At 42.3% G+C, this 16212-nt stretch overlaps 1 protein-coding gene across 1 annotated transcript; it reads left to right on the top strand.

Moving 5' to 3' along the window:
- Positions 1-1941: 1941 nt before the first annotated feature.
- On the top strand, positions 1942-15907 carry thbs1b (thrombospondin 1b). The gene is made up of 23 exons (XM_018727674.2): positions 1942-2426; positions 2587-2679; positions 3618-4177; positions 4296-4371; positions 4736-4825; positions 4941-5050; positions 5416-5541; positions 7253-7349; positions 8076-8249; positions 8349-8525; positions 8621-8794; positions 8890-9017; positions 9110-9262; positions 9372-9590; positions 9737-9844; positions 11970-12129; positions 12236-12354; positions 12981-13215; positions 13373-13600; positions 13722-13993; positions 14093-14190; positions 14299-14438; positions 14532-15907. Exons 2-23 carry the CDS (start codon positions 2616-2618, stop codon positions 14537-14539), a joined length of 3516 nt encoding a protein of 1171 aa, XP_018583190.1. The 5' UTR covers positions 1942-2426; positions 2587-2615; the 3' UTR covers positions 14540-15907.
- Positions 15908-16212: the final 305 nt, after the last annotated feature.

Here is a 16212-nt window from a genome sequence, read left to right as displayed (position 1 = left end):
TCAGTTCTCCAAGATTTCACATGATTAAAGACAACTTATAGTCCGATAAACGTCATAGAGAAGAACTTACCGGAATTCTGATAATAAGTGGCTTTACATTAGGGTCATGCTGAGGCAAACTAACAAAGCAAAAAAAAAAAATATCCAGAAGACTATTATGTTTACACTGTTGTTCTGGTATGTACTGATAAGCAAAGTGTTTTCATACCTGGTTAAAAGAATCAATACAAAATGCACTTTTTAAATGCTTGGAACAGACATGGAACTGAATGGTGCAGAAGCAACCAAATGAAGACCAGTACTATGATCTGCTTATGTTTTCCGTTTCTACTGATTTTAATTATTAATTATCTATTATTCCTGGGGACTGTTTCTACACGCCTTAATAATTAACAAAATACTTTCTATTACAGTGGTGTCCAGCCAAGCATATGTGTGATTAATATTTTTGGCATGTACCTTTTTGCGATGCCAGATGACCTAATGGTATTTATAATTTTTTACCGTCTGTTGTAGTCAGAGAACATTTTCTTAAGGTAAGTCATAAGAAGGAGCAGACTTGAGCAGGCTTCTACATCCCACCCAGAAGGTCTGCACATCAGAGCTTTGTCACTCCCCTGCCATGATCTGAACTCTCTGACATGCTGATCCAAGAACTGAGATAAATTTCGGTGTTCTCCAGTAAACTGCTGCCTTTTGAGCCAATCTCCCAGTTTACTGCGGGAGCTGGACAACCTGCGGGGGGGTTCAACCTCTCAGGAAGGACTTGGACACCGTGGATGAGTTTCCTGTAGGGTGGGTACTTGAGTGACTCACACCTCTCACCTGCTTCGGCATTGTCACAACCTGTCAGCTACTGAGGAAGCAGGAAAATTACCCACAAATCTCAATGGATCCATACACAAATACTGGGGGGGGCACATTGAGGCTTAGCTGAATGTTATGAGATTATGCTCTTCCCCATGTTCTCATACTTTCCCAAAAGATACTCTGGCAGAACAAAAAAAAAAAAACAAAAAAAAAAATTAAATAACAGCAATAGAAAAGGCAGTAATTAAAATATTATTTGAAGAATGGTTTAGCAATTTAACTGTTACTGGAATGGTGCTAAAATGTTTTTACTGAAATTCCAAATGTTTGCAATTGAGTCTATGAAAGAGACCATTACACACACACAATGTCTACAACTGCTCGTCCCCAGGAGGGTCGCGGGCGAGCTGGAGCCTAACCCGGCAACACAGGGAGCAGGGCTGAAGGGGGAGAGGACACACCAAGGACGGGGACGTCAGTCCGTCGCAGAGCACCCCAAGCAGGACTCGACCCAGACCCAGAGACCAGACCCTAGCCAAACCCACTCCACCACTGCACCCCCTGAGACTGCTATAAGTAAAGATAAATACACATTATAACCTAAAGAGACGCTTTACGACATACACATATATCGTGAACATGGAAAGTAGTGTAGTTCTTTTAGCTTTTAACACAGATGTTCCTCGGAGCTGCCTTTGAGATCTTCGAGGCACTGGTACAACCGTCGGCTCAGTGACGCGACCTGAAACGCCCCATAGCGGTGAAAGTGTGAACAGCGCGTGAAGCGGGGCTCACATCAGGTCACCTTACCGCTCCTCTAGACTACGCGGCACAAGAGTGTGTCTCTCGTCGTCAGAAACGACTTTCACGCAGAGCAACGAGATTTCTGAAAGCGTATTTGTGCTTTATAACTGCGTTTTGTTTGTTGTGATTAACTTTCATGAACGCAAGTAGTTTCGGTATTCTGTGAGGAATAACACATTTTAAATTATGGGCAAAACTCACGTAATCGTAATCAGACACGTATGCCGATAGGGATATATTGTTTATATTTTCAATGATGTTGTCTTTAGAAACTCAATATTACAAAAAAAATTGACATATTAAATTAACTTTCCAAAGCTGACAAAAATGACTATGAAATGTTCGGGAAATTTCAGACAGATGATGTACTTTGAACAGGAAGTACTGGTTTGGCACGTATATTTCTATAAAAAATATTAATGTGGTTATGGAATTTCAGCTGCGGAATGCGTCCCTTTTCCTTTTTTTTTTTTTTGTTCTTTGTGTGTGTTTGTGCGTGTCCGTGAGGTAAGCGGAGGACCTCGCGCCGTGCCCCCGGCCGCCGCTGATTGGTGCGCGCGTCGCCCCAGGAATGTCTCCCAGCCGTTTAAATAGCCCTCAGTCCGCCGTGGGGACAGTTGAGGTTCGGCTCCGCACTCAGTATCGCGGGGGCAGAAAAGAACTTAATTATTTTTTATATATAGTGAAAAAGCGACAAGACGGCCAGTTGGACTTTTTGAAACCTAGAAATAAGAGGGCAAAGAAAACTTGAACTGTAAAGATTACGGATTTTCTTTTAATTCACGTTAATTTCGGATTTACTTTTCCTACAGGTACGTGGACCACTTTCTTTCACCTTGGAAATGTGAACACTGCTACATTAAAAAAAAAGACCTATCTAAATGATTTATAAAGCTATAACCTAGCGCAGTGTGTAATGAGAGTGTTTTTACCCTGTTTAGAAACGTGTCCTCTCCTTGCTTTGTTTTTCAGACCTTAGGTTCGAGAAGTTAAGTGTGAGAATGAAGATCCGAGTGGTTTTCCTTTTGTTGATGCTTTGGGGCTGTGAAGGGAGCAGAGTCGCAGGTGAGAACAACACACCTGGAAACCTTAACCATTGACTTTTATTTAGCTGACAGGCTTTTGTGCAGCAAGGTGTCGTACAGTGTAAGATAATGAGCTTCACAGTGATTTACCCATGATTTATACAGCAGGGCATTCTCACTGTATCAATTCAGGTTCAGCATCTTGATCAAGGGTACTAGATCAGTCGTGGGATTTGAAACCAACAACCCTCGGACTGTAAAACACCAGCTGTAACAGAAGACTTTCTGAAGTTTAAATTATGTAGTATTATATTTGGTATTTTCCTTGCTAAATTCTAAGGTCTCTTGAAATTTACGTGTTGTGTTTGTCTAATTGATGCTAAGATGTATCACTTATAGGTCCAAAAATGTGCGGCTTCCACCAAAAGACATCCTAGCAGGACTCTCCCATAATAATAATAATTATCCATCATAATAAATGATGCAAAACATTGTTCAGCTGCCATAGATACTACATTGTCTTGTGCGCAACTTTGTTTTGAGTTTGGTCATCAGAAACCCTAAATATTTTAAACTAAACATCAAAGTTGTTTTTAAACATTTCAGATTACTTTTGCAGTGGAAGGTGTTTTTTGCATGCTGTATGCACTTCTGGTTGTCTATCAAATGCAATGCCAGTCTTCTCACTTTAAATATAGGTATCCACCAGTGTACTATTTTTTTTCAAGGAAGCATTTCGTATTCATAAAAGATGTTTAAAATAACACATATCTTTGTTTTTCCATAACTTTTAATTTTGCATTAAAATGAGTGCTACTGCAAGACATTTTCCATCACTCTACAGGCATAGTAATTTGCCTAGTATTTCTCTGCTAAAGGCGTTTTATAGTGAAATGCGGTCCCCAATAACTAGAGTATGTATGACATGGGGCATAGAACGGATCCTCTAATCCTGTGTAATGTATGGCTCCTCCACAGAGGGCGGAGAGGATGACAGCGTGTTTGACCTGTTTGAGCTGCTCCGGGTCCACAGAAAGAACCATGGAGTGACCCTTGTCAAAGGATCAGATCCCTACAGCCCAGCTTACAGGATCTGGAACCCAGACCTGATCCCTCCACTGCCCGTCACATCCTTCAGGGACCTCATCGACTCTATCCATAAAGAGAGGGGCTTCCTCCTCTTGGTCAACTTCAAACAGGCCAAGAAGACAAGAGGAAGCCTCCTGACCGTGGAGAAGGTGGACGGCTCTGGACCTGTGTTTGAGATAATTTCCAATGGCAAGGCCAACACGCTGGATGTGGTCTACTCCACAGAGAAGAACCAGCAGGTCCTCTCTATTGAGGAGGCAGACCTGGCCACCGGACACTGGAGGAACATCACTCTGTTTGTGCAGGAGGACCGTGTCCAGCTCTTTGTGGGCTGTGAGGAGGTCAACACAGCAGAGATGGATGTGACCATCACGAACGTCCTCACACAGGAGGTGGCAGATATTGCTCGGCTGAGGGTTGGCAAGGGGGCCATCAGTGACTGGTTCACGGTAAACTGCCTTAATACATTACTGCTATTTGTATAAGTATGTCAGCCATGCAACGTGATACACACTTTTGGAAACATGTTTCAGATATTAACATAATATTTTATATTGTGTTTTGCAGGGTGCCCTTCAGAATGTGCGCTTTGTTTTTGGAACTACTTTGGACACAGTTTTGCGAAACAAAGGATGCCAAAGCTGTAAGTGTTCCTGCAGTGATGATCTGGATAGAAAAGTTGCTTACCACTGTACCTCTATACACTCTTGTAGTTGAGGGCTGTTGTCCTCTATCTGTGTTTCAGTTAACCCAGAACAATTATAGCAGTGATCAGTATTTGCCCAAGAAGCATCTTGGTTACACAGACAACTGGATTCTGAAATCTTGGCAAGGATATCGCATGGCTCAGAATTAATCATACATCCAAAATTACTAATAAAGTAAATGCACCTGGCACCTTGTAGGATTTTGAAAAATGCTGAGTGACAAGTTTTACTCCATGTCTCCAAGGGTGATTTAGGCTTTTTTTCTTGACGACTGCATGATGTTTGCTGTCCCCTCTCCAGCAACATTCACTGATACCATCACCCTGGACAATCCGGTAAATGGATCCAGCCCAGCCATTAGGACAGATTTCATTGGTCACAAAACAAAAGGTAGGTCTTCAAACCAAACCAAAGGAAGCAGCAAACACTGTCTACTCAGTACTGCTTTGTTGCATCTTCAGATCCATACTGAAGTAGGGCTCAAAGAACACTTTCACCTCCGCAGATCTGCAGGCTGTTTGTGGGTTTTCCTGCGAAGATATTGCTATCATGTTTAAGGAGCTCAAGGGACTTGGCGTGGTTGTGAAGCAGCTGTCAAACGAGCTCCGCAAAGTGGTAAGACAGTCATTACACATCTGCCAGCTGCTTGTCACGCTCCCACTCTCCCTTGCCCTAGTAACACTAGAAAGATTCATTCTGCAAGAATGTGAACAAGAACTCCCCTCAACTTGCTCCCTGTCCAGCCTTGTCTCCCCAGGCAGTTTCCCTTTAGTCAAATGCCAGATGAGTTGCCTGTTCATTTACAAATCCCATTTAGTCTATTTTTTTATTAGCCACTTCTTCAGTTTAATGCAGGCAGCTAATCCCATTGTTCAGTGATTTATAGCAACAGGAACTGTGACTTTTCTGAGCAAAAGGGTAGCGGTAACACCCTGCCCACAGTTCCCCCAGTAACAGCCACTGTTTCTGTCACCTTTCAGACCGAAGACAACAATCTGATCAAGACCCAAATCAATATCCAAAGCGGTGTGTGCATCCACAATGGCATCGTTCACAAGAACAGGGATGAATGGACCGTGGACTACTGCACTAAGTGCACTTGCCAGGTAAGGCTCTAATTGAGTGTGCATTGGCAGGTACTCATCGCGCTTTAAGAGTGCAGGCTTTGTAATCTACACGGTAATTGGTGTGACAGACAGATGGCCGAAATCTCACAATGGGGCGCTGTGATTAACTGTGCATGGCTGCCTTTATTTATGTAGATGTAGCCGGAGTACTTTGGTGACAAGGGATGCGTCTGCCCTCTCAGCAACACCTTTCCACTAATTAGGAATAGGAATTAAATTTCTTTAAGTAGCAGGGAGCAGTTTGGTTCCATTCAACGAAATAAAGAAGGAAAAAGAGGCCCCCTCCTAACTACAGTATCCAGTTTCTATGGTAGGTTATACCCCAGTACCATTTTTGTCCACAGTAAAAGTGGCAATGCTAAATGAACTCTGACTGGGTTTATTTTGTGCCTGTATTGCCACACAACCCTTCAACAAGAATTTCACTTCGTCAGAGCTGATTCAGCACTGCTCAAAACTCACTACTCACTATTCAAAAAATACACAACATAAAGGATTACTGTAACAGCAATCAATGTATTATAGTTGTGGATATATAATAATATAACATCCATAAGTTTTAAGTAATAATGTTCAAGTCCGCTACTTGTGTGTCATATAGACTAACGAGAAACCTATTTTTAAGAAGCACTCTTATCTGAATATGGTATTATACATAGTGATTGAATTTTAGTCAATTTAGGAGGAGCTCCACCACAAATTAAAGCAGTAGCACAGTAGCCATTTAAAATTACATTAAAAGTTTCCATGTTCTCCCCGTGTCTGCGTAGGTTTCCTCCGGGTTCTTCAGTTTCCTCCCACAGTCCAAACACATGCTGTTCAGGTTCACCCATAGTGTGTGAGTGACAGAGAGAGTGTGTTCCACTGATGTATGAATGAGTGACCCATTTTAAGTAGTGTATCTAGCAGTAGTAGTAGTGAATAAGGTGTGTGGGCTGATAACACTACACAGAGTTCATTGGAAGTCGCTTTGGAGAAGAGCATCTGCTAAGTAAATGTAATGATGATAATGATAAAAATCTAAATCAATTAGCCACTTAAAGTCAAATATTGTGATTTTCATGTAAATTTGTTTTTAATTTTGGCCAACTAAAAGCTCTTTGAAAGTCATTGTATGCTGGTAATTAATTCAATAAAACTGGATGAATAAACATAATGTATCAGAATGATTGGTCATTAACACTGCATGTCACAGCAGTGAAAGTCGCCAGCAAAAGTTTGGTGACCGCGCTCGGGGGATTTCCTTGTATATAGGTGTGCAAGTTAAAATTGGCATGGGGTAAAGAATTTGTTTGTTTTTATTGGGGGAGAATGCATAGGGCAATACATGGGCTTTCACTCTCCTTCAAGATCAGAGAGGCGTGGTGCTGCTGGCATGCCTTAAACTCCATGGTTTGCGGGGGATCTCGTCCGGTTGTGGATATGTGCTCCCCATTTCCTGCTGCCCATCAGTGCTTGGTCTCTCTTGTCCTAACCCTTGAGCAGGTGCACGGGCAGAGGCCACAGCTCAGCAGGAGCCTCTTGCACCAGCCAAAGATCACTCTTTTGTTCCCAAACACAACAATTAGTCCGGGCATTGTGAGGGCTTTGCGCTTAATAATAAGCCAGTGATCCAGATCTTCATTGCGTCAGCTTGTCTGCGAGGAAACCTCCCCCCCACCAAACTCATTTCTGCCATCCCTCCATGCAGAACTCCGCAACTGTGTGTCGTGAGATTTCCTGCCCACTTATGCCCTGTGCCAACGCTACCGTTCCTGATGGGGAGTGCTGCCCGCGGTGTGGTACCCGTAAGTTCTCCTGTCTCTTTTATGTTGTTTAACAAAGTCATATCTTTTTTTTTAATGTTTATGAATGAATGAATGAATGAATCACAGCAGCTGGTTGCAGCAGCATACAATAAGAGTTTTATTGGGCAAAAGAAAACAAGACATGATAAAATAAGTACACAGATAAACAAATAAGCAGATGTAAACGCATAAAAAAGACATAAATTAGACGCAACAAAGATGGTGGAGCAGTACAGATGTACAGACCAAGTCGAGTACCAGATGTTAACCACATATTATGGCAAGATTTTCATATTCATTGTAAAACAGCCAGTATAACTATATCTAGTTACCTCAGTCAGTTAAAAAGGGGTGTAAAATTTGTGTTAGAATATTTCCCTTAAAACATTTCCATTTATCTTGCTGGGGTTAAGTTTATAATGTAGTATGGAATTGTAGGCACAAATATTCAGTCCAGTTGGAGCTTTTGATCTGAACAGCATAGTCCTTCCACTGTTTGCAAATTAATTTTTACATGGAAAAAAATGAGAAGACGTCCCTGTGTGCCAAACCAGCCGCACTTGACTCCTCTCTGGCATCTCAGCATTTTGCATTCTGTAGAATGGTGTCTGGAGAGACTGTTCTCAAGTTGCCTTGGTTAAGAGCAGCCCATTAGGACCATGCTTTAAAAGCTTTTCTTCTGGGCTTTGGAAAGGAAAAATAGCTCTCCCATTGTCTTTCCCCTAGCGATGGACCATCCTGAGGATGGCTGGTCCCCCTGGTCTGAATGGACCCATTGTTCTGTGTCCTGTGGAAGAGGCATTCAGCAGCGTGGCCGCTCCTGTGATCGCATCAACAACAACTGTGAGGGCACCTCTGTGCAGACGCGGGACTGCTACCCACAGGAATGCGACAAGCGCTGTGAGTGATTCTCTCAACCTCATTATTCCTTGCTTGCCGCAGCCTTGGCTTCCTTTTGTTCACATTTGTGACAAGACTTTTCTGATTTCCTCGTTGCAGTCAAACAGGATGGTAGCTGGAGCCACTGGTCTCCTTGGTCCTCATGCTCGGTTACCTGCGGAGAAGGAGTGATCACCCGCATCCGACTGTGTAATTCTCCCACCCCCCAGATGGGTGGCAAGGAGTGTGTAGGGGAAGGCAGGCAGACAAAGGGCTGCGAGAAGTCACCATGCCCAAGTACGCTGCACACCAGCATGTTACGAGCATTTCCTGTTTAATCATTCTGATAGTTGAATGGCACGTGTGCTGATCTCTCTCTTATTTTTCTCCAGTCAATGGCAACTGGGGACCTTGGTCTCTCTGGAGCACTTGCAGTGTTACCTGTGGAGGAGGTGTGCAGAGTCATGAGCGTCTCTGTAATGACCCCGCACCCAAATACGGGGGCAAGGAATGCCAAGGTGATGCCAAAGCGACACAGATATGTAACAAGCAGGACTGCCCCATTGGTGAGTGACTTTTTGTTGCATATGAAATAGTGTACAGATCAATTATAATTGAACAGTGCATTAATCCATCCATTTAATTATGCATTCATCCACAGATGGGTGTCTGTCAAATCCCTGCTTTGCTGGGACCAAGTGCACCAGCTTTCCCGATGGCTCCTGGAAGTGTGGCAGGTGTCCTGCTGGTTACAGTGGTAATGGAATCAAATGCAAGGATATTGATGAGGTAATTCTCCAGGCAGTTTGATCATACTCATATACAATGGACATCCAGGAAGGATGGATCTCAAATTCAATATCTCGCTCCATCTCCTGCAGTGTAAGGAAGTTCCTGATGCTTGCTTTGTGTTCAACGGAGTCCACCGCTGTGAAAACACAGAGCCTGGGTATAACTGCCTCCCATGCCCTGCTCGATATGCAGGACCCCAGCCCTTTGGCAGGGGGGTGGAGGATGCCACAGCTAAAAAACAGGCAAGTAAAGAGTCTCCGTACATGGACTTGTACATAAGCATGTTGTTAGCAAGCATTATATGTTCATATCATTCTGGATACTGACAATAAGTTTGTGTCTCTCCTCCAGGTTTGCGAACCGCGAAATCCCTGCGTGGATGGAAGCCACGACTGCAACAAGAACGCTCGATGTATCTACCTGGGCCACTTCTCAGAAACCATGTTCCGTTGTGAGTGCAAGCCTGGCTACGCTGGGAATGGACACATTTGTGGAGAGGACACTGACCTGGACGGCTGGCCTAACAGTGACCTTGTGTGTGTTGAAAATGCCACTTATCACTGCAAGAAGGTACGGATTGCTGAGAAAAAGCAGTACTAGTTAGGCACTAACAACTCACCTGTCCATTAGACTATTCAAGTGCTTTTTTTATATGTTATATATATTTTATGTATATGCATAATTAGGTTTATGACCCCTGTCACTTTAATTTAAAGGACAACTGCCCTAATCTTCCAAACTCTGGACAAGAAGACTATGACAAGGATGGAATTGGTGATGCTTGTGATAATGATGATGACAATGATGGCATCCCTGATGACAGGGTAAGGCTGTTTCAATTCAATTGAATTTATTTTTATAGAGCGCTCTTCTCATGCAGTGACACAGAGTGCTTGAACAAAGGCATAAGGCAATAACCACATACAAGAAAGAAGACAGTTGACTACAGACCAGCGTAATACATTATCAGTGCGTTTATCAAAGTTATAAGTATGCCTACTGGCCACGGAGGAAAGGAACAGAAAACTCCCAACACAAAGTTAAGGGAGAAAAAAAACAACCTCTGGGGGGTCCAAGTGCCAGTGGTTGCCCACCCCTCTTGGGCATTCTAAATTAAACAAGACTTCTAAGTCAGTTTACAACTAATAATACCCCTGTTGCTGTTTGATAACTTGATTTCCTAGTTCACCAAGGTACGTCTCGACCATCATGGTGGTTGGTCATCAGCTTCAGTCAGCATGGGGTGCTTGTGTGACGGCCAGCCGGCCCCCTCAGGTCTTATTGTAGGAAAACAGTGCTCAACAAAAAGAAATTGTTAGTAATTTATAACTTAAATAAATTAGACAGTTTAATAGATTTTAATAGAGAGGTGGAAAAAACCCGAAACTCAGCCAAGTGGAATTACATTTCTTAGGGATATGCCCGAGCGAACATGTAGGTCTTTAGTCTCATTTAAAGACAAAGACAGGCGTGAAATTTCTGGCAGTAACTGGTAGACTATTCCACAGTTCAGGTGCTCTATAATTAAAGGCACATCCTCCTACTGAGGTCTTATTGATCATGAGTACTTTAAGGTAGGCCACATCCAATGAACAAAGATATCGCCTTGGAATGTAAGAACCAATATTCTCATAAAAGTAAGCCAGAGCAATGCCATGTGCTGCCTTATAGGTTAGGAGCAAGATTTTAAAATCAACTGTAAGTGTAACTGGGAGCCAATGCAGTGATTTCAGTACTGGTGTTATATGGGCATATTTCCTAGCTCTAGTGACAATTCTTGCAGCAGCATTTTGTACCAACTGTAGCCTGGATACAGTCTGGTATGGACAATAACAGATAATGAAGCTGATAATAAAGCATTAAAATAGTCTAGCTTACTTGAGACAAAAGCATGAACCAGTTTAGTTTAATTTAGCTATGTTTCTCAACTTCTCAAAAATTTTGGATAAAAACGGTACATTGGAGATCGGTCTATAATTACTTGGGTTATTACAATCCAGATCCGATTTCTTTAGTAGGAGTCTAAAAACGGCGACTTTAAAAGCATTCGGAACACAGTCATTAAGTAATGACGTGTTTAAAATATTAACAATAGGTTCCCCGAGCACGGAAACTGCAGTTTTGAGTAATTTAATGGGGACTGGATCTAAAGGACAGGTAGTACCTTTCACAGAGCAAATTAGCACAGTAATTTCCTCTACAGTTATTACATCGAAGCTACTGAAATGGTGCGGACAGCAACTAATATTACCATCATCAGAACTGCTAGAGTAGAGGGCATGATGGATGCCCAGATATTCTGCAATTAATTACTGAAAAATGATGGAAATTCATTATTATAAATGGAAGAACAAATGCATTGGATATCTTTGTCTTACTAGCGAGGGGGTGTGGTGGTGCAGTGGGTTGGACCACAGTCCTCCTCTCCGGTGGGTCTGGGGTTCGAGTCCCGCTTGGGGTGCCTTGCAACGGACTGGCGTCCCGTCCTGGGTGTGTCCCCTCCCCCTCCGGCCTTGCGCCCTGTGTTACCGGGTTGGCTCCGGTTCCCCGCGACCCCATATGGGACGAGCGGTTCTGAAAGTGTGTGTGTGTGTGTGTGTGTGTGTGTGTGTGTGTGTGTGTGTGTGTGTGTGTGTGTGTGTGTGTGTCTTACCAGTTAAGTAAACAATGGTATTAAACAAGAAACAAGGGTTTTTCCAATTTTCATCAATTAACTTTACATAGTAGTTGGATCTGGCATGAAAAAGGGCTTTTCTATTTTTTTTGGACAATTAGAACAGGTTACTTCATAAACATTCCATTTCAGTTGTGGACACCCAAAATTCATCAGTAGTTAAAAGTAAAAGTTCCGTTTTTATATCTATATCAGTGTTTTCAAATTACAACTTTGATGCTTATAGTGTAGAAATGGTCTTTGGAACTTTCTGAACTGTTCCGTCTTTCAAATAGGACAACTGCCAGTTCGTGTACAACCCCAGGCAGTATGACTATGACCGAGATGATGTCGGAGATCGCTGTGACAACTGCCCGTACAACAGCAACCCTGACCAGGTTGACACAGACAACAATGGGGAGGGCGACGCTTGCGCTATAGACATTGATGGAGATGGTAAAATACCAATAGATGTTTTGCTACACAGTTCAACATGAGTAATGTCTCTTTGTGATGATATGAGGATAGTAGGTTTGATGGAAAAATCCTTGTTATTCAATAGGCATTCTGAATGAGAAGGACAACTGCCCCTATGTGTACAATGTTGACCAGAGAGACACTGACCTGGATGGGGTTGGAGACCAGTGTGATAACTGCCCACTTGAACATAATCCAGACCAGGTAAGTCTCTTCATGCTGACGGTGAAAACAAGCATTTGTAAAAATGATACATGAGGGCAGATGCTCTGATGAACATTCAGATATACCCATATTGAATAACATGCCCTTTACTTTGGCGGGTATACAATGGATAATGTAGTGTTAGCAATATTAAGCAAAGAAGAAATCCAGTCTATTGCCTTTGTGCCTAAATAATTGAAGGTGTGAGACTTTTTGCAAAAATATTTACAGAAAAATTGTACATAATATTCAGAAACTGCCAATTAACAACATATACTGCTTACTTGTACAACTTTCCACACCCTTTTTCACTTGGTCTTGTGGATGACACCAGTGTGTAGCCTAATGAAAGGAAGGAATGTATCCCTAAAGAGTGCTGGAACCTGGTTCAAGAACAATTCATAAAATGCAACCTCATGTTTGAGCCAGTCAAGAACTACTGAAAGCACTGCAAACTGGCCTCAAAGGTTCCAGATCATCTGGAATCTATAGGACAAAAGACTCAAGAAGATGCCTTAGCCAGAAAACTGAATTACAAATACACTGATATGCTACGTCAACTGTTAACGATCAGTTCTACTCATTTTCACTAGAGTTAAATATGATTCATATCTGCCTTCCTACAGGTTGATTCAGACTCAGACCGTGTTGGAGATAAGTGCGACAGTAACCAGGACATCGATGAAGATGGTCATCAGAACAATTTGGACAACTGCCCATACATTCCCAATGCCAACCAGGCCGACCATGACAAGGATGGCAAGGGAGATGCTTGTGACCATGATGATGACAATGACGGCATTCCTGATGACAAAGACAACTGCAGGCTAGCATACAACCCTGATCAGCTGGACTCTGACGGTGAGTGAAACTGAAAAGCTTGGACTGAACACTTAATGAAAACTTGCTGATTTTTAAATCCGTTTATCATCCACCAGCAACCCATTGATTTAGTAATTACAGTATGTGTTTAAAACAACTTCTGTAATGAGCAAAACCCATTTTTTGTTTTGAACAGGTGACGGCCGTGGTGACATTTGCAAAGATGATTTTGACCAAGACAAGGTGCTTGACATCTACGATGTGTGCCCTGAAAATGTTGCCATCAGCGAAACTGACTTCCGTAGGTTTCAGATGGTGCCCCTGGACCCCAAGGGCACATCTCAAATTGATCCCAATTGGGTGGTGCGCCATCAAGGGAAAGAACTGGTGCAGACTGTCAACTGTGATCCTGGCATTGCTGTTGGTATGTTTTTAAAAAAGAGATCCTTTTATTGCTGACCAAAAGAGAATAAATGAAATTCTGTTGTTGTTGTTTTTGTTGTTATTCATGAGTCCTTAAGTATTTTCTTCTCTTCTGCTCAAAGGTTTTGATGAGTTCAACGCTGTGGACTTCAGTGGCACCTTTTTTATTAACACTGATCGAGATGATGACTATGCGGGATTTGTGTTCGGCTACCAGTCCAGCTCTCGCTTTTATGTAGTAATGTGGAAGCAGATCACACAGACCTACTGGTCCAGCATTCCCACCAAAGCTCAAGGATATTCAGGGCTGTCCATCAAGGTTGTTAACTCGACCACTGGCCCAGGCGAACACCTAAGGAATGCTCTTTGGCACACAGGGGACACCCCTGGACAGGTAACCACTGTTTAAAAACTAAAACCTTCAATTAATGTAGGCCGTAAATGAAATGAAAATGGCTTTGTTTACATTGCTCTATATCTTTTTTCTGACTAGGTGTATACCCTCTGGCATGACCCAAAGACTGTTGGCTGGAAAGATTTCACTGCCTACAGATGGCACCTGACCCACAGGCCAAGAACAGGACACATCAGGTAAGTACTAACAGTAAATCTAATCCAGGCCTGCTGATATTTCCTTTAATCTATGAGGCTGCATATTACAGTATCTTCCATCTCAACCCACGGCCTTTCCCATTTCAGAGTTGTCATGTATGAAGGCAAGAAGATCATGGCCGACTCTGGAAGCATCTACGACAAGACATATGCAGGAGGAAGACTAGGTCTCTTCGTTTTCTCTCAAGAGATGGTGTACTTCTCTGACCTCAAATATGAATGCAGGGGTAGGATAAATATTTTATTAATTTCTAAAAAAAATATTAGAAATGCACTGCTGTAAAATACAGCCCCACTTATTTTTTACTCCTTTCTTGCAGACACATAATTGCACCAACAAGAGGCTTTCTGAAGAATGTACCTTTCTACATGAATATAAGTTTTTATATTAAGTCCTGGGACCATATCCTTGATATTCTTTTTTTTCTGCAACATGCATATTGGTGGAATGAGAGCATGTTATCAGCTTCGAGGTAATTTGACGTTGGGACAGAAACCAGCTGACTGCCATTTGAAGATTAGACCCCTCCACCAAAGGCAGGTAGAGCAGAAACAGCATTGCTTCTTTCAGTGGGGAGAGCCCCCCCCCCCCCACCCTACTCTCTAGAGGCTTCTTCTCTTTGCTCTGCTTCAAGTGGGAGGGACTTCCCACAGATACTTATGCACTTCTGAATCTGCTTCTCTCCCCGGATGGAGGTCCCATGAAAAGACTTGAGTATTGATAACCTCAGATCTGCTGTGGACTAAATTCTGAAAAGGACAAACTTATTTTGAGGATGAAGAAATCTATAAGACTAATTTCATATTTTTCTGGAGACGGGTCAGAGACCCTTTGGAGATGATTGTTGAGGGACGAAACTTGGAATGACTGTTACATTGGGAAAGTGTTTTGAGCATGTGTGATGGTTGTGCATTTTCCAAGAAGAGCCAACTTACTTTATTTTCCAAAAATATTTCTTTACAAAACTTTAGCTGAAGAACGTGCTATCTTTTTTCACAAAGCTGTAATGTATCACCTTTCCTTTTACACATCCCCAGATTGATTCTATAGTGGATAAGTCCTTGTACAAAAAAAAAAGAAAAAAAAAACATAAAAAGCTCTTGGAAGATTGAGTCAAATGGATTTTGTTTATAAAAAACGGGCATTAGGAAGCCTAAACCTAGTTTCCTCAGGGTGTGATATGATTTCCTGAGTAGTGTGTCAAGACAGTGCAGCGATGATAATGGATGGACCCACAAAACAAAGTCATGGCTGGAAGAGCCACCTGAATAGCATATCCATCTCAGTCCTAGTGTTACTGTTGTTAATGAACACTAGACTGGGACCTATCCATCTAAGACTGCCTACCTCTGCAAAGGGTCCTAGTGGAGTGGCAGGAAAAACAGAACACGTAGTGAACACACTTAGAGAAGCCACAAGTGGAGGAAAATATTTATAAACAAATTAGATATTTATTGTTTTGTGTTGCTAAGAAACAGGCAGGGACAAAGGAACACATGGAGCAAACTATCACAGCAGGCCTCCTTCCAGTGTCAGACTATGGTTTTTTTTGGATTGTAAATACGTCCATATTTATTAAGTGTTTAGTCCATGTTTCCTTATAGGGTAGCACAATGTGGAACCGTGATGTTTCCAGTTGTCTTAGTCTGCTATTCAAGGTTTAAGAACAATGAGATTCCCCGACCCCCCCCCCCCCCCAAAGCAAAACTGGAAGCAGGGGTCTTCATTCAGGCATTCAGGCCAGTTTGCAGCTGACTGTATTGGTATTATGTATATTATTTTTCCACAGTCCAAAATGAAAGACAAACAGCAAGCACTGTTCTTCTGTGTTCTTCTGCGTAGTGTGTATGACCTGTGTGCCTGTACATTTCTTTACATTTTTGAGAGAACAGAAAGAGCAAAGGAAATGATGGATGTACAAATATTACCTCATTGTTGTTGTATAATTGAACCAGCAAAACATAAGAACTTTTTAGCAGCAAAAACAATTTGGTTAACTT

Source organism: Scleropages formosus, chromosome 15, assembly GCF_900964775.1.
Source record: "Scleropages formosus chromosome 15, fSclFor1.1, whole genome shotgun sequence".
NCBI classification, from domain to species: Eukaryota; Metazoa; Chordata; class Actinopteri; order Osteoglossiformes; family Osteoglossidae; genus Scleropages; species Scleropages formosus.
Note: the sequence above shows the minus strand (reverse complement) of the source record. Positions and strands in the feature narration are given on the sequence as shown.